Source organism: Vulpes lagopus, chromosome 3 (genome assembly GCF_018345385.1).
Source record: "Vulpes lagopus strain Blue_001 chromosome 3, ASM1834538v1, whole genome shotgun sequence".
NCBI classification, from domain to species: domain Eukaryota; kingdom Metazoa; phylum Chordata; class Mammalia; order Carnivora; family Canidae; genus Vulpes; species Vulpes lagopus.
In genome coordinates this window covers 120,740,559-120,758,531 of record NC_054826.1, presented here as the reverse complement: position 1 = coordinate 120,758,531, position 17,973 = coordinate 120,740,559, and the positions used below count along the sequence as shown (strand labels likewise).

Below are 17,973 nucleotides of genomic sequence, written 5' to 3'. Positions count from 1 at the left end.
TCTACCCCTCTTTTCCTCTTCCTGAACTGAAACTCTGTCCCCGTTAAACATTAACTCCCCATCTCCCCCCCTCCCTCTCCCAGCAACCACCTTTCCACTTTCTGCCTCTTTGAATCTGACTATTCTACGTACTTCCTATAAATGGGACCATGCAGCATTTGTTTTTTGTGACTATCTTATTTCACTTAGCGTCATGTCCTCAAGGTTCATCCGTGGTGTCACCTGTGCCAGGACTTCCTTTTTAAGGCTGAATGATATTCCATTTTTTGGATATACCACATTTTTGCTTATCCATTCACTCCTTGATGGACACTTGGGTTGCTTCTACCTTTTGGCCATCATGACTGCTATGGCCACGGGTCTGCAAATCCTCTCCTGCCTTGGGGGTTTTTGTGGAAATGATAGAGGCCAAGGAGGGCCAGGGCAGGCCTGTGAAACCAGAGATGCTGGAGATCTGGGTTCCCACGCCCAGCCACTCAGCCTCACAAGGACATTCCTTGACTCTCAGGGGCTCAACATTCCTGTTGTATAAAGGGGTCATACCACCCACCAGACTGGGGTGCTAGAGCCTTCAAGATTATGGGTCCTGGTGCCTCCCTGGTGCTGGGACTATAACCACACAGATTTTTTCCTTTCCAGGATGTGGCCAATGGGTCGTGCTGGGAGAGGAGCCGCAGCAGCAGGGATGTTGCTCCCAACACCTCGATCCCTCTGTACCTTAGTTTCCCCTTCTGTAGCATGCAGAGATTAGGCTAGATCAGCACTGCCCCAGCTGAAGGATATGGGGATGGTTTTAGGTGGGACGGGGCGGTGAGATTCTTGTTGACAGCAGCTCCAGGGCAGCCTGACCTGGTGTCCTCCTCGCCTCCCTCACGTTCCCCCCTTTCCAGCACACAGCAGGCCTCACTCCTGGTTGGTCCCTCATCATGTACATTTTCACACTTGCTTCCTGTCTACACTGTGGCTATATGTTTAGAGTAGTAATGAGGCATTTTTTTTTCATTTGAAAAGAATTTCAAATTTATAAGAATTTGGAAAAACAAAAACAGTGTAAAGAACATCTGTTTACTTTTTACCCAGTTTCATCTTTTAATATATTGTAGCCCCTTTACTTTCTTATGTTTTCCCTCTCTCTGTCCACGCACACACATGCTTTTTTCCTGGGTAAGTTGCATCCATCCTATTGCTTCCCCATATATGCAGCAGCACGTGGTTGCTAAGAATTGGACAATCACTCTTGTGACCCCAGGGCAGCCGTCCACCTCAGTGTAGGTTTCTGCTGTCCCTATTTGGAGTTGTCTGTGTGCCCAGTAATCTCCTTTAGAGCATATCCTCCCCCCCCCCCCCCCACCTCCCCGCTCTACCCCGCCACCAATAGAAAACCCAGTCTAGATTCAGGTAGTGCCTTTAATTGTCATGTCTCTTTGGCCTTCGTGACTCTGGAACATTTTTCCACAACCTTCTCTTTTACAACATTGGCATTGTTGAAGAATGCAGTACCTCTCCCTCTTTTATTTTAATAAAATGTTCCCTATTCTGTCTTTGATGTTTTCTTTGTGATTAGATGGAAGTTATACATTCCTGGCTGGACTGTGGCATAGGTGGTGTCATGTCCTTCTCGGAGTGTCCCACCTGGAGGCACCTGATGGCCTCCTGACCCTCACGGGTGATGTGAATATTGGTCACCTGGCCAAGGTACTTCCTGTTCCCTCCACTGTATAATTGCTTTCTCTTTTCTTTACAACTAATTTGCAGTACATGGGGGAGATGCTTAGAGATGATGCAGGTATCCTGGGCCTCATCCCTGGGAGCTGGCATTCATTGACGATACTTGCCTGATCCAGTCTTTACCAGAATGGTGGCAAAAATGTTGATTTTTTCCAACATCAGCACTCTCTCTCCAAGTTTAAAAGTCAGCCTTCAGCATTCCACTGTAAGCAAGATTCCCCCCTTCTTCCCAATTCTTTCTTTATCGGTTCTTGGCATGGACTCGTGGATTCCAGTTTTCAGTGGTTTATGTTTCATTACTGATTTAATTAATTTGGTGCTCAGATTGTCCCAGATTTGGTCATTGGGAACACTTCTGAGCTGACTGCTGTGTCCTGGTGCTGTGCTCCCATCATTTCTTTTGGGCAATCCTTATACTTTCTGGTTTCATAAGGTATTCCAGGTTTTTCCTGGAATGGATGGGGGAATGCCCATCCCCAGGATGAGCCATTTCTCTGAAAAACCCTGGTTCCTCTCAATGCACAGTGGTATTGGGGGCCAAGATCTGAGTGCCAGATGTGCTGGTGGCTCCCGGAGTGGCTTTCAGTGGACAGATCTACAAAACAGCTGCATGTATATACACAAAATACACATTTATTCATGCACACATATACCTGTGTTCAAACATGCATACACGTATATGTATCTTAGAAATCAGGAATGCGTACCAATGCCTCCAGTAATCATACCAATGCACATCAGTTCCCAGAGCGTTCTTTTTTGCCTTCCCCCGTTCCAAATCTGTGTGTCACTTCTTCAGTAGAGCCTTGGCTCCCAACAACATCAACACATTTGTTTGCTCGATCCTACAATATGTCGTAAAAAGTTTCAGTTTATTTATTATTTAATAAACAAGAGTTTGGGATGGTTTGCAATCCCCCCTCCTCCGATGCTTCACCTGTCTCCCAACTGAAGGTATAGAGTCAAGTATCATGTTTGTAGTGACTTGGATTAGTCTGCCCTTCCTTTGTTCTTTTATCCATGTCAGAGTAGGTATGCTATTCGTTTGAAAAGATACTTGGTCCTTTTTTGGGGGGTGGGAGGTCCAGTTTAGGGTTTTTCTTTCCCATTTTTATAGATTGAATTTCTTTTTTTTTTTTAAACATGGATTATTAACAAACTTAAAACTATGCAAAAAGGTATGTTCAGGAAGTGACCCTTCTTCCATATTATTTCCATTCCCATTCCCCTACCTCTGTAGATAACCAACGCTCTTGCTTTCTAGAATGTCCTTCCCGTATTTGTTTTTGTAAGAAAAAGCCAGTTTATATATATTTTCTTATTCTTCCTTTTCTTTTCCACACAGGGTGACACATAGTATTCACTCTATTCTCTTAGTGACTTCCCTGTAAATCACTCTGTATCAGCTCACTGCTATCTTCCTCATTCTCTTTTACAGCTGTGTGTGTGTGTGTGTGTGTGTGTGTGTGTGTGTGTACCAAAGTTTATCCAACCGATCTTTATGCTTGGACATTTAGGTAGTTTCCAATATTTTGCAATTACAAGTAATGCTTCAGTGAATAGCCTTGTGTATGTGCATTTTTACATTGTTAGGGGTGTATCTTCCAGATAAATCCCTGCAAGTGGGATTGCTCAATTGAAGGCTATTTGAAGGCTATAATAGTGATTTAAAGTTTCCCTTTTTTTTTTTTTAAAGATTATTTTAAGTAATCTCTACACCCAGTATGGGGCTCAAACTCCCTTTTCTTTTTTAAGGTTTTTATTTATTTATTTATAAGAGACACAGAGAAGCAGAGACACAGAGGGAGAAGCAGATACCCTGTGGGGAGCCTGATGTGGGACTCGATCCCAGGACCCCGGGATCACACCCTGAGCCAAAGGCAGATGCTTAGCCACTGAGCCACCCAGGTGCCGTACAAACTCCTAATCCCAAGTTCTTGAGTCATAGCCTCCACCAACTGAACCCAGCTGGGCAACCCTAAAGTTTCCTTTTAAAATGTATTTAAGTCAAAAGAAAAAAAAATGAGATCAAATAAAATGATTAGGTAAATAACAAAGAGTGCAAGCAACACATACACATGGCAGATATCATAGAGGCAGGCAGATGACTGAAGTTTGGGCTAAACTGAGCTGGGTTATTGCCACAGTCCTTTCAAATTCCAGAATAGAAACCCAGATAGGATGGAGGCTCATGGTATAGCAGGTTCAGATGCAGCCTCTTGGGAATTCATCATCAGAGCCAAAGTCCTCGAAATCCATCCATACAAGGCCACTGATCTGCTTTCCTTGGTGGCAGCATGGTGCATGTGCCCTGGGAGGGGAAGCAGGGCTGCACCGAGATAGCCATGTATCACCAGGGATGTGTGGGAGTGGGGCCCCAGAAGGCTACACAGAACTGTGCTGGGTATTCTGGTCTGGCATAAAGAGGAGGTTCACTTTGACCCTGAATCACCAGGACAAGAAAGACCAACTCTCCTTTGGCACCCTTTTTTACTTTTTTACTTTTTTACTTTTTAATTTTATTATTTTTAAAAGATTTTATCTATTGACCTGAGAGAGATAGTGAGAGAGAGCATGACAAGGGGGCGGGGAGAGGGAGAAGCAGGCTCTCCACTGAACAGGAAACCTGGCTCAGGGCCCAATCCCAGGACCCCGAGATCATGTCCTGAGCTGAAGGCAGACCCTTAACTGACTGAGCCACCCAGGGACTCTTGGCACCCTTTGAGAATTGTGAGAATCTGGAGAGACTCTCTCCCCCCAAACCCATTACCACTGCCACCCACCCCCACCATGCTCACATGGCATTTTGCATACAGTTTCAGGATGTTCAGAGCTGCTAGGAAGAATCAGTAGTTTTAAGAGTTGTTTGGATCTGGGTGATGGGCACTGAGGGGGACACTTGACAGGATGAGCACTGGGTGTTAACACTATATGTTGGCAAATTAAACTCCAATTAAAAAAAAAAAAGATTTAAAAGAAAAAGAGTTGTTTGGATAAAATTGTTAAAAAAGAAGGGGGCAGATGAAACCTGTTTTGGCACTGGAAGGACTGTCATATATTCATCTAGAGAATTAATCCCAGTGGAGCAGCTCGCTCTGTAATTGCCGGCTGGATGAGGTACGGCTGTAGGAACCAGGGTGACAGAACTGAGGTTCAGAAACCTCTTTGTGCCTGGAGAGGTCCTTGTGGGTCTGGTTCTGCACGAGGATGGGACCTGGGAGTGGGGAGGAGAGTAGTCCTGGCTTTTGCTGCTACTTTTCTAGGTATATTATCACTACGTTTCCAGGTTTCTGTTTCCTCATATGCAGTATCCAGGACTGAACCAGTGGCTTTTAACAGTTCTGTGTGAAGCTCTAGAATTCTAGAAAGGAGCTTTAGGGGCCTCTCAGGCGTGCAGGAGGAAACCCACCCACCCCTTACCCAGAGCAACTCTGTTCCCATCGGTGATATGCCACGGGAAATTGTCACTCAAAATTAATATGCAACTAAGTTTGGTGAGCACTGGACTGGATTACCTTTAACTGCTCCAGAATTCTGAGTGTCCAGGGAGATTAATAACCATGTTACAGCAGGCGTATTCTCTAGGCTGAGGCACTAGGGTTTGGCCCTGTAACCTTGGGGAGTCCTTGGAGCTGAATTCCTGCCTTGTCAGCCAGGCTGGGAGGGAGGAGAGCTCGCAGCAGTGCAGGAGGTGTGTCAGAGGTCCCAGCGTGGAAGCTAGACATTGGCACCACAGTCCTGCTTGGTAGTCCTCAGATGTTTTCGATGGCATGCTCTCTCGGTAAACATGATCAAATACGTGTATGTGAGCATGCATCTCCTAAGTCTATACATTTTATTGTAATACATTTTATTGTAAATTATACATATTTGTATTGCTGTCCCAGGGTTCGATGCATCACAAAACAAAACAACTTGTTTAAAGATGAGGATAATTAAAACTAAGAGAAGTACTGCCCTGTGAATCATCTTGTGCCCCCACTGAGGCATCTGCCACCACGGTGGAGAGGGCGGGCTCATCGGCATGCAGCTGGAGGAGGCTGGTGAGGGTGCAGGCGCAGGAAGAAAACGGTGGTTCTCAGACAGCAGTCTGCACCACCACCTGCTCTCTGCCGCTTGGACTGCTGTTTACTCAGTAGCTCTCTCTGAACTGACTCACTTGGATTTTTTTCCTTTAAATTTTGCCTTCTCCTAAGTAGTGACATCCACAGCAGCAGGTTTTCTGTGCGGTTAGAATCTTCTAACACACAGTAAAATAAACACAGAACTATGCAAACAAAACGTTTGTCCACATACCACTTGAACCCATGGGTCAGCCACCACCTGTATGACGGCCCCGTGGGTGGGAGGCTCCAGTCCATGCTAGGAGGAATGGGTTGGTGGCCCAGGCCTGTGTGGACCGGCAGGCGGTGCATTCCTCTATGCCGGCGACAGTCACAGGCACAGCCATTGCCTAGTGGGGTTCTAGAGGGTGGTGGACCCACACTGCCTCCCGTAAGAATGACGTGCACTCTCAAAAACTCTGAGCGCAAACCGGGTGAGGCCCTGGGCCACCCGCTACATGTTGTAGTGGCTGTGCGTCACTGTTGGGCCTGCCTGCCACCAAAGCCTCCCACTCTGGGATAGCCCAGCCATCTGTCTGTCCATCCCATTAATGAGTACTTGTTGCGTACTGAGCGCTGGACTTGACACTAGAGTTCCAGTGGAGAGCAAGACAGATGAGGCAGCTACTCGTATGAAATTCCCATTCTAGTGGGGGAAGGCAAGTGAACAAGTGAACCATAAGTAGAGAATAGGAAATCCAATCAGTTATAAATGCTCTCAAGTAAAATTGAGATTGGTGCGGGGGGGGGGGGGGGGAGGAACAGATTTATCCAGAAGAATTCCAAATAATTTATGTAGCTACTCCCTCCTTCACGAGACAGTGCATAACTCCCCACTCCTCAAGTGTGGGCTGCACTTAATGACTTGCTCCCACAGAGCACGCAGTGAAAGGAGGAGGGAAAGTAACTTTCTGGTGGAAAAATTCGACCAGCATTTGCTTGGTCAAGTGGTGCAGACTTAATGTCAGCAGTGGTTGAGCCGTGCTGGTAGCCTCCCTACAGTGGGCTGCAGAGGGCACTTCCCCTGTGTGGGCTTCCTCTCAGGAACCTGTATCCCTGGTCTAGTGACCAGAAAACATCAGACCAGATTGAGGGACGTTCTGCAAAATACCTGGCCAGTTCTCTCTCTTCAAACCATGAGGTCACCAGAAGCAAGGAAGTCAAAAACTCAGAGCCAAGAGGAGCCTAAGGGGGCATGATGACTAGATGTAACATGGTACCCAAGATGAGATCCTGGAACAGAAAAGGACAGTAGGGGAAAACTAAGGAAATTTGAATGGAATAATGGATTTTTGATAATTTAAAGAGGTAAAGGAAAAACCGGTGCAGGGGGTATCTGAGAAGACATCTGGAGCTGGACCTTGAAGGATGTCATTGAGTCAGGCCAGGATAGGGGAGACCGGGGGGGGAAAGTATTCCAGGCAGAGGGAGTAGCTGTGTAAAGATCCTGAGGTAGAAACAAGCTCAGGCCCATCAAAGAGCACGGAAGAAGCTCTGCGCAGCTGGAGAGGTGTGGAGTGGAGAAGGCCAGGCAGTGAAGTCAGAGGTGGACAGGGGCCAGGCTGCGCAGCATGCTGCCTTGACACTGTAGAAGGCATGTGGATTTAATCCCCAACGCGGTGGGAAGGTGGTAGAGAATTTGGAACAAAAGGGTGACATGGGCTAATTTCCATGTAAAGTCCCTTGGTCTGTTTGGAGAAGACGAGGGGCTACAGGGAGGCAGAGCCAGGTGGGTGTGGTGTCAGTAAAATAAAACATGAATAAAGCAAAATAAAACATTTAGTGCTTTAAGAAGCATCTTGAGATAAATGACTGCAATTTGCACTTTTTTGTCAGAATCAGGGCCATGATTCTTGGCAATGCCAAGATGAAAGGAAAGAGAGGCTCTGGCCTCCATCTGATTTCTCCCCAGCTTGTTGCGGATGCTCCTGCCTCTGCTGGCGAACCCTTGTTGGACGCGTGAGGAGCGATCTACTGGGCTTTGTCTCTAGTATGACGGTGTCTATAAATCTAGGTCTGTGAAGCCGTCTGAGCTCATCCCAGTCTCTGTATTTGCTTCTAGAGATAGAGATGGTGATCATGGAGCGCGGCAAGCTCCCAGAGTTGGCGGCCAACACCTCTGTGCAGGAACAGAACACTACGGACGAAGAGAAGAGCGCCGCTGCCACGGGCTTGGAGAGTGCACAGTGGAGCAGGTGCTACCGGCGGGCTCAGGCTGTCGCTGCGGGTGGGGGGGCCCCCAGGCAAAGCCAACAATCAGGGTGAGGGGTGCTGTTCTGTCGCTAGCATGAGGAGATAGGCTGAGTGGTGAGGGTGAGTGTCCACCAATGGTAACCCAGGGCCTCTTCCCACCACCAGATGGTCTCTTCTGCCTCTCGGCAGAGTTGTCCTGCTTCCTGCCTTTCCTTGCTTCTCCAGCCCTCTGGCCACCAGAGGCACACCCCCCTCTCGAGAGGCCCAGGGACAGAACTGGCACTCAACTCTGTAGTGCTCACCCCTTGGAAAGAGGAAGACCTAGACATGGCGTCACTGCCCCTTCTGCCCCCAAGCCTTTCGGTGCTGGGCCCTGTCCTAAAGGGTACTGGCCTCCCCCGGCGGTGCTCTGCTGCTCCCAGGAAGGATCTCCTTGGATTTGGATCTCCCTGCCTCATTCATTCACTGCCATGCTGCACCACCATCCACAGGGCCTGCCCTCATGACTCAGCCCATGTGATTTAATGCTGCTGTCCACCTTCGACTTCCTGCCTGATTGTTCATTTCATTGATGGCCTACTGGAGCTCTTACACCTTCAAGATACCACATTTCCTGCAATTTTGCTGTAGCGCCACCCCTTCAAAAATGGGATTGGGTGGAAGGCTGCTTCCAAAGTGTGCAGTGAACCGTTGGGAGGACTTCTTCATTTCCAGGCTACTTCCCTCCCACGGAGCCCCGCTGCACGGGCAGACCCTGCAGTAACCGCCTCATCCCACTGCAGTGTGAATAAACGCACAGCAGTGGCAGTTCACTGTCTGCCTACAAAGCATGCACTTCTGAGCCCTCAGGGTGGAGTGGCTGAGACACACACGCACCCGTCCTATTTATTAGTGCAAATTGAAGAGTTGAAGCACACCAGTATTTTCCTCCACCTCTCTTTGCTTGGCAGATGTTTCAGTTATCTAACAGTCGGGCTTAATTTCTATCAGATGCACAAGGGAGCCATTTTCAGTTGGGTTTAATAAAAAACCCTGGAGTGTGGTGGGGGTTATCGGTTGTTGAAACTTACAAAGACCATTTTGATTTTGCTTGGCAGCAAAAAACATCACTCTTGAAGCTCTGAAAACCCAGGAAATCATTCTAAACACAGAAAGGGAGGGAAAAACAACTTAGTTGCTTGGCACAGCATTAGTGAGGATATGAATAATTGGAAAAACCACAAATGACTAGTAGTGGGAGGTGCATAAGCAAATGGGGTAGATCTGCTTAAGAGAATATGGACTGCTGCTTTTAAGGGAATACCGTTAGGATGTGTTGGGTTTCTTAGGATCTAATAAATGGAAACCGAGCACATATTTTACATATATGGTAACACTATAGCTTTGCTAAATGAAGGCAAATAAATGAGCTGTTACGTTCGAGTGTTCGGTTGAAACTTCTTCCCCCCCCCCCCCCAAATTTTTAGTGAAGAGGGTTTTTTTTTTTTTTTTTTTGAAGAGGGGTTTTCTTAGAGTCAGCTGAGATTGTCTCTTTACCTTCATTGACTTAACTAACATCTTCTACCGCATGACTGATAACGGAAGCTGATCTTAGCGCCCTGAGTTGAGCCTACGTGTAAGCTTGTGGCCCCGGGGACCCTTGGACCAGGGCTGTCCTTGGCTCCGAGACCAAATGCCAGATGGAAAGTTGCCCTCTCCTTTGCGAAGGTGTTGAGTTGCTGGTTGTCAGCAGCACTGCCACGGACTTCCCTCATCTCCGTTCTGGGCCCTGAGCAGGGAGGAGGAAGGCACTCTGGAGGAAGGAGGGGGCAGTGTGTTTTCCTTGACATGAATTGGATCTTGACATTGGTCCGCTTGTCTGAGGGAACAGTATCATACAAAGTGGAACTGTTCTGTTCCTCGTATGTTGTGGGCTGTGTCTGCATTCGGGATTAAATATAAGCCTAAGAAACTGAAAAAATGTTTAAAGCATTCTTCCTTTTCTTAAAAAAAAAAAAAAAAGTTAAATAAACCTCTAAAAGTAACACATATGCAAAAAATGTAAAAACATTTTGAAAAAAGCATAAAGAAGAGAAAAGGGTCTCCATGCTGCCAGCAGGCAATGACAGCTTTAACTAACATTTGAGTGGTTTCTTGCCAGTCGTTCTTCAGTGGGAATTGTACCCTCCTTGTCCCCAGTACTTACACCATTCCATGCCTATCATTGGTCTTCGTTGTCTTTTTTTTTTTTTGCTGTCTGATACCAAACCCCAGGCGTCTTTTTCACTTTGCTGTACTCTCAGTAAACGAAATGCTAATGGTTTCATGCTACTTCATCTCCTAGAAGATGTTATGTCCCATCTAGCCGTCCCTCTGCTACTGGGCATTTGGTTATTTACATTGCTCTTGAATGAAAACACAATCCACATTCCAGGCGGCTGGTTTACAAAAAAATGTTTTCTACTTCATCCTGCTCTTAAGTTTGAAAGTGTTATTGCCAGTCACGTACAGAAACCCAGATCCACACATGGCAAAACTATTCATGCATCTGAATGGTGCCCAATGTGGGGTGGGGAGGATCTGGGGCCCTGGAGAAATAGCCCGGATGTACAAGTCCCCTTTAGGAAGGACTCTTCCTTTCATTTTCTAGCGTCCTGCAAGTTTATTTGAAATGTTGTAACAAGAATGTTTGTGCTACTTTCTCTTTTGAAATTTTCAGTTTAATATCTTGAATCACTGGCACGTTCATAGAATTCAAGTTTTTTAAAAGTATGAAAGGTAAAGCAGTGAATAGTCTCCCTGTTTCTCTCCCATACCTCTTCACTACCCCCAGACAGTGATGTTGACAGTGGCTGTGTGTCCTTCTAGGGGCTTTTTTTGCCCTCAGTTACTCATTGAGGGGCTTTCTTGGCCTCAGCCTGGCCTCCACAGAGGCAGCTGCAGGTGGTCCACAGGCTCAGAGCCTCCTGTCGAAGGGCCAGACCTGTGCATATTCTATTATCCGTGCGATAAAGAGTCTTTCCAGGCCAGGCCCTTCACCTGGAAGGGCAGCGTTTGGGGGGTGTGGTTGTGATATTTGCTGCCACTCTCTCGGCCTCTCCCACAAGCATCAGAGGTGAACCCTTACATCGATTCTTACCCATCAGGGAAAGTCAGTCCAAGAAATTGCCGGGCCAGGACCTGCCAAAGTGGGCTCCTGGAGAAGTGCCCTTGGAAGGCTCAAAATAGAAATCTGGTCACAGCTCCCATGCACAAGCACTCTTCCCACTGTGCCCCTGGCCCCGTGCTAAATGCCTCTCTTTCATCATTTCACGTTGAGCCCTCCTGGGAGCTCTTCCTGATGGGGAAATGGAGAGGTTTTAAGTAGCTAACCCAAGGTCCACAGCTCAGAAGAGGCAGAAACCGAATTGGAACCCAAGTAGTCTTGAGTCCAGGGCCCAGGTTCCGAAATTACTCAGACTTGGTGCCTCGTCTGGTACTGGCAGCCTACCACACTGCCCTGTTCTCTTCACCCTGTCTTTGAGGTGACGATGTGGTCCGTCTGTTCTCTGGCATGGGAGTGCCCATGGGAGAGCAGGGACTTTGCATCATTTACCCGTAGTGTGTGGAACAGCTAGGCCATGACTATTGAGTGATGAAGTGGTCCATTCCACAGTCAGTTTCCCCTGGAGATGGTTTCCCACGGGCAGAGCCTGTCCCCCATGCCTGGTGTCGAACGGAGCTCTCGGTGGACCCGCTGCATGCTCATGGCAGAGCCACAAAAGGCAGAGGAGGCTAGCACTCCATATGTCGGTGGGAGACGACATATGAGCTGTTCAGCCTCTGTGCCAAGAGGCTCATGTATGCCCCTCCTCTTTTCCAGACCCTTCCTAGATATGGTGTACCACGCCCTGGACAGCCAAGATGACGATTACCATGCACTGTTTGTGCTCTGCCTTCTGTATGCCATGTCTCATAACAAAGGTAAGCCTACTCCCCTCTCCTACCTCCGTGACATCCTTCTTCTGCCTTGTGGAAGGAAAAAAGAAAGCCACTTTGAGGAATGCTTTCTGGTTTTGGCAAACTGCCACAAAACTCCTCTTCGGCCTCGTTAGAATTTCTCAGGTGCTTTTGGACAGACCAAAGCCACAGGAATTGGTTATTCAGGTCGTTTGGGGTGGGGAGGGGCGGCGAGAAGGTGCAAGTGCCTGTCTAACCCAGCATGACTACGTTCACGCTGTGGTTTTCCTTCGACCCCTGGCTTTGACGACTGGCTTAGCATCCGACCTCTGTTCCTAACATCAGAACTGAAATCAATTGTCATCTTGGTTTTGCTATTTATAATAGCTGATGTTCTTGCTCTGGGTTGAGGGCTAAAATAGACTCTGGGCAGATTGGGTGGAAGTGTAGCTTCCTTTCTGAAGAAAGGTGTGGTTCTCTGGCTTCCCCCATGGAGGCGGAGTGGTCAGGATCAGAGACCTGGTTAGGATTCATTCATTTACTTCCTTCCTGGGAGGAATGCCCCACCTGGCTTGGCACGGGCAGGTTCTGAAACCCCCACCTCAGAAGCTCCTCAACGAAGAAACTGAGAACATTTTTCCTGGCCACTGCCCAGAGCAGGGCTTGGCATAGATGAAACTTTGCAGTAGGTGATGATGCTTTAGTAGTTGTTTCATAAGCTAATTGGGAGGTAGGTGGAGGTGGGTTTTCCTAGACAGCCTATGTCTAGAGACATTTAAAAAGCACTCAACATAATACATGTTTATTCTTAAATCATTAATCCTGATAAATAAGTGGTCTAGTGGCAAAAGAATATATGGTCAAAAAAGCCTCACCTCCCATCTCTGTCCTCCACTCTTTTCCTTAAGGCGGTTCAGAACTTAGCAGTTTCTTGTGGGTCTTTTCTTTTTTTTTTTAAGATTTTATTTATTTATTCATGAGAGACACAGAAAGAGACAGAGACACAGGCAGAGGGAGAAGCAGGCCCCATGTAGGGAGCCTGACATAGGACTCAATTCCAGGACCCCAGGATCATGACCTGAGCCAAAGGCAGATGCTCAACCACTGAGCCCCCCAGGTGCCCCATCTTATGTGTCTTTTTAAAGATACCTATGCGGGGGTGCCTGGGTGCCACGGTTGGCTAAGCATTGGATTCTTGGTTTCAACTCAAGTCATAATCTCAGGGTTGGGAGATTGAGCCCCTCCTCAGGCTCTGTGCTTAGCATGGAGTCTGGTTGGGATTCTCCCCCACCCCCCAACCTCTTGCACTCTCTCCTCTAAAATAAATAAATAAATCTTAAAAAAAAAAAAGATATCTCTGTAAGCCTGAGTACAAGGACATATGCTTTTATTTTTATGACTCTTCCCCCACTTAAATGTAAAAACAGGTACCTCCTTATTGTCTGTTCCTACCCCATTTTCTTCACATCATCTTGTATCTGCACATCATGTCCCATCCCTAGAGAACTGCCTTTTTTGTTCTTCTTTGTTTTTTATTTTATTTTTTATATACTTTTAAATTTATTTATTTATTCATGAGAATACACAGAGAGGAGAGAGAGAGAGAGAGGGAGAGACACAGGCAGAGGGAGAAGCAGGCTCCATGCAGAGAGCCCGATGTGGGACTTGATCCTGGGACTCCAGGATTGTGCCCTGGGCTAAAGGCGGTGCTAAACTGCTAAGCCACCTGGGCTGCCCTCTTCTTCATTTTTTAAAAGATTTTATTCTTTACTTTTGACAGAGAGAGCAAGCAGAGGTAGGCGGAAGAGGGATAGATGGGAGAGAATGAATTTCAGGCAGACTCTGTGCTGAGCACAGAGCCCAGCTCAGGGTTCAGTCTCACGACCCTGAGATCATGACCGGAGCTGAGATCAAGAGTTGGGTGCTTAACTCACTGAGCCACCCAGGTGCCCCTGCCTAGTTTTTTTTTTTTTTTTTTTTAAGATTTTATTTATTCATGAGAGACACAGCAGGTAGGGCAGAGGGAGAAGCAGGCTTCCTGTAAGGAGCCTGACACGGGACTCGATCTAGGATCCCAGGATCATGCCCTGAGCCAATGGCAGACGCTCAACTGCTGCTGAACCACCCAGGCGTCCCTGCCTTGTTCTTTTTAATCCTATGTCTGAGCATCATTTATTCTGCCATCAACCCCTTATTAAATGGCACTGAAGCTCCTCTTTTTTTTTTTTTAAAGATTTTATTTATTTATTCATGAGAGACACACACACAGAGAGAGAGAGAGAGAGAGACAGAGACACAGGCAGAGGGAGAAGCAGGCTCCATGCAAGGAGCTTGACATGGGACTCGATCCCAGGTCTCCAGGATCAGGCCCTGGGCTGAAGGTGGCACTAAACCGCTGAGCCACCAGACTGCCCGGCACTGAAACTCTTCCCAGGCTTTTCCCACTATGGCTAGGATCTACCGTGATGGCTCTTATCATGTGTAAGTCACTGTGCTCACATGCAAGTCCGTAGACCTGATGTAAGACCTCTAAAAGGATCCCAGAGGGTTCTGAATCCTGCTGCCATTTCCCTCTGGTCTCATTCACCCCTGTGACTTTTGTGATCCCCTCTAGCTCCTGGCTTGGTGCATGGCAAACAGGAGCTCTTAGTTTCTGGGCAGAAAAAGGACTCCATGTGATTGACAGACTCCCAATCTGGGATCACTCGCCCATTCCCCTTGCCCCTGACTTCTTTGCCCCCTGCATCTGAGCTCCTGCTGGATGCATGCTGAAGGCTCCTACCCAGGTGTTTCAGTACCACCTTGAAACACTATGCTCATCCCCATGAAGTGTATGTACCCTGACCTCATCACACTTCCTGCCATTTCTGGCTCAGTTGAAATTGCCAACCAAGGTTGAAACTACCGTGACCTTTAGTTCCTTCCCTCCTTTGATCCCAGCATTTAGTCATCAGGTTTTGCTAGTTCTCTCTCTTCACCCTGTCTGATCAACAGAACTGAATGTGACTTGGGGCCTGGTCCTAAGCTAGATGCTGGAGGTGAGAACCAGAGGCATGAGAGCAAGAGAGATCTTGCCAGTGGCCATTATCATAGCCTCCCAGGGTCTCAAACATATGGCCATTTCATAATCTGTCCTCTGTAGCGCTGCCAGATGATATTCCGTAAGACCATGTTGACCATCACCCTCCCCTCTTCAGAAACCTTTGGTGCCTTTTTCTCTCACTTAAACCCCACTCTCCTCTGCCCGTCATTTTGAGTATCCACATTGCATTCACCATTCCAACTTGATCTGGTTCCTCTGACTTCCCTTCACAGACCCTTGGCTTTGGGTTCAAATTTTTATCTGGTGATAGAACTCTTTCACAGAGATATACCTGGGGATGCTGTCATAGTACTCAATGAATTCCTTAAAGTTCTGGTTACAAGCAACAGAAACTACTTCTCATTAACTTAAGTAAAAGGGAAAGTCTATAGGAAGGCCCCTGGGGCAGCTCCCAGGATCCGAGAAATTGCTGAAAAGCTGAGGGAAGGGCAGGACCCAACAGTTCTAGGGACTTCCCTCAAGGTAGATTGTGATTTGGCCCCAACAGATCCCAGGCTGGGAGTCTGTCTCTGTTCAGATTTCAAATTCTTGGACAAGAGATCCAATTGTTCCAGCTTGGTGGGTGTGTCTAAGTCTGGAACATGTAGTTATGGCTGAGGGTCAGAGTCACATAGCACAGACTTGGCCCTAGGAGGTTCAGCCCGTGTCTGAGACTATTCCCAAAGAAATGAGCTGCTTTGGAAGCCTGGCAGCCCCCACATTCAATACCAACATGCCTACCTGTTCCTCGCTAGTCTTCTACCTTCTTGGATTCATTTGTGTTTCTTCCTGCCATTTTCTCTACCACACAGTGTTAGCACCTATTGGAATTCGCTTGTCCGACGGAGGTCTGCTCACAAGTCACCTTCTCTAGGAAGTTTTTTCTGATCCCTTCAGGTGATACTCACTTTGGGTTGGTACCATCTAATATGGCAGGCACATTTTATACATTGCTGAATTTGGTTTGATTAAAATGTTGAGGATTTTTGCATTTATGTTCAAGAGTGATACTGGTTTATGGTCTTATAATTCTCTTGTTTTATTTGCTTTCAGAGTTATGCTTATCTTATTCAATAAATTCAGAGGTATTTCCTATACCTGGATTGTATGGTAGAACTGGTATTTCTTCCTTAGCTATTTGGTAGAATTCACCAGCGATTCCATTTGCCCTGGAGTTTTATTTGAGGAAATGTTTTTATTTTTTATTTTTTAAAGATTTTATTTATTTATTCATGAGAGACAGAGGCAGAGACATAGGCAGAGGAAGAAGTAGGCTCCCTGTGGAGAGCCCGATGGAGGACTCCATCCCAGGACCCTGGGATCACACCCTGGGCCAAAGGCAGATGCTCAACCACTGAGCCACCCAGGCGCCCCAAGGGAACATTTTTAACTACTCAGATTCTTCAGTAGATATAGGGCTTATGAAGCTTTATCTCTTTCTTTTTGTATGAGCTTTGATAGCTTGTGTCTTTCAAGGAATTTGTCACTGTATCTAAATTGTCAAATTTATTGGTATAAACTCATTCATTATATTCTTTTATTGCCCTTTTAATGTGTGTAGGATCTGTAGTAATGTCCCCTTTCTAATTCATGGTATTAGTAGTTTAGGCGTTCATTTGCCTTTTTCTGGTCAGTTTGGCTCGAGATTTAACAATTTCATCTTTTACTGAAACTCAAGGGATTTTCTTTTAGTTTCATTGATTCTTGTTTTACTGTTTTATATTTTATTTCTGTTCATTATGTCTTATTTTCAGCTGCTTACTTCAGATTTAACTTATTCTTTTTGTAGTTTCTTTTTTTTTTTTTAAGATTTATGTATTTGTTTATGATAGACATAGAGAGAGAGAGAGGCAGAGACACAGGAGGAGGGAGAAGCAGGCTCCATGCCGGGAGCCCGACGCGGGACTTGATCCCGGGACTCCAGGATCGCACCCTGGGCCAAAGGCAGGTGCTAAACTGCTGAGCCACCGAGGGATCCCCTTTTTGTAGTTTCTTTTTTTTTTTTTTTATTTTTTTTTTTTTTTTTTTTTTACAATAGTCACAGAGAGGGGGAGAGAGAGAGAGGCAGAGACACAGGCAGAGGGAGAAGCAGGCTCCATGCACTGGGAGCCCGACGTGGGATTCGATCCCGGGTCTCCAGGATCGCGCCCTGAGCCAAAGGCAGGCGCCAAACCGCTGCGCCACCCAGGGATCCCGCCTTTTTGTAGTTTCTTAAGATGAAAGCTTAGATCATTGATTTTTTAAAAGATAATGTTTATTTTATTATTTTTAATTAATGTATAGTGAAATTAACCCTTTTTGTGCATAGTTGTATGAATTTTAGCAAAGGTATGCGTTTGGTCAGCACCACTATGATCAGGATACCTTATAGTTCCATCATCCAAAAATTCCCTCATGCTAGGGGTGCCTGGATGGTACAGGTGGTTAAGTGTCCAACTCTTGGTTTTGGCTCAGGGTTGTGAGATTGAGCCCCACTTGGGTTCTATGCTCAGAGTGGAGTCCACTTGGGTTTCTCTCTCCCTCTGCCCTCTCCCCTGCCCCCTGCCCTCTCCCCTGCCCCCTGCCTATGCACACTCGTTTTTTTTCTCTCTCTCTCTCTCAAATAAAATCTTAAAAAAAAAAAAAAATTCCCTCATGCTATTATTCCTTTCCAATCATACCCTTCCCATGCTACTCACTGATTTTTAAGCTTTTCTTCTTTTGTGATAAGAGTTTAATACTATAAATCTAAGCACTGCATTAGGTGCATGCAATAAATTTTGATATATGTGGTTTTATTTTTATTCAGTTTGAAATATTTTATAATCTTCCTTTGACTTATTCTTGTCTATTGTATCATCTGTATAATTCTAGTTATGTTTCTAATATTGATTTTTCTCCTGGTTTGGATTTTGGGCTCTGTCCTGGGTCATAGTTAAAGTTACTTGGAATCGGTTTGATCCTTTAGAA

At 46.4% G+C, this 17,973-nt stretch overlaps 1 protein-coding gene across 5 annotated transcripts in view; it reads left to right on the top strand.

Moving 5' to 3' along the window:
* The window catches only part of CLEC16A (C-type lectin domain containing 16A), a 197,789-nt gene that overhangs the window by 53,722 nt on the left and 126,094 nt on the right, over window positions 1–17,973 (top strand). For all 5 annotated transcript variants that reach the window (XM_041748308.1, XM_041748306.1, XM_041748309.1 and 2 more), the window contains 2 exons: window positions 7,894–8,026; window positions 11,866–11,966. In XM_041748308.1, the coding sequence (XP_041604242.1) occupies window positions 7,894–8,026; window positions 11,866–11,966 (234 nt within the window). The remainder of the gene's footprint in view (window positions 1–7,893; window positions 8,027–11,865; window positions 11,967–17,973) is intronic.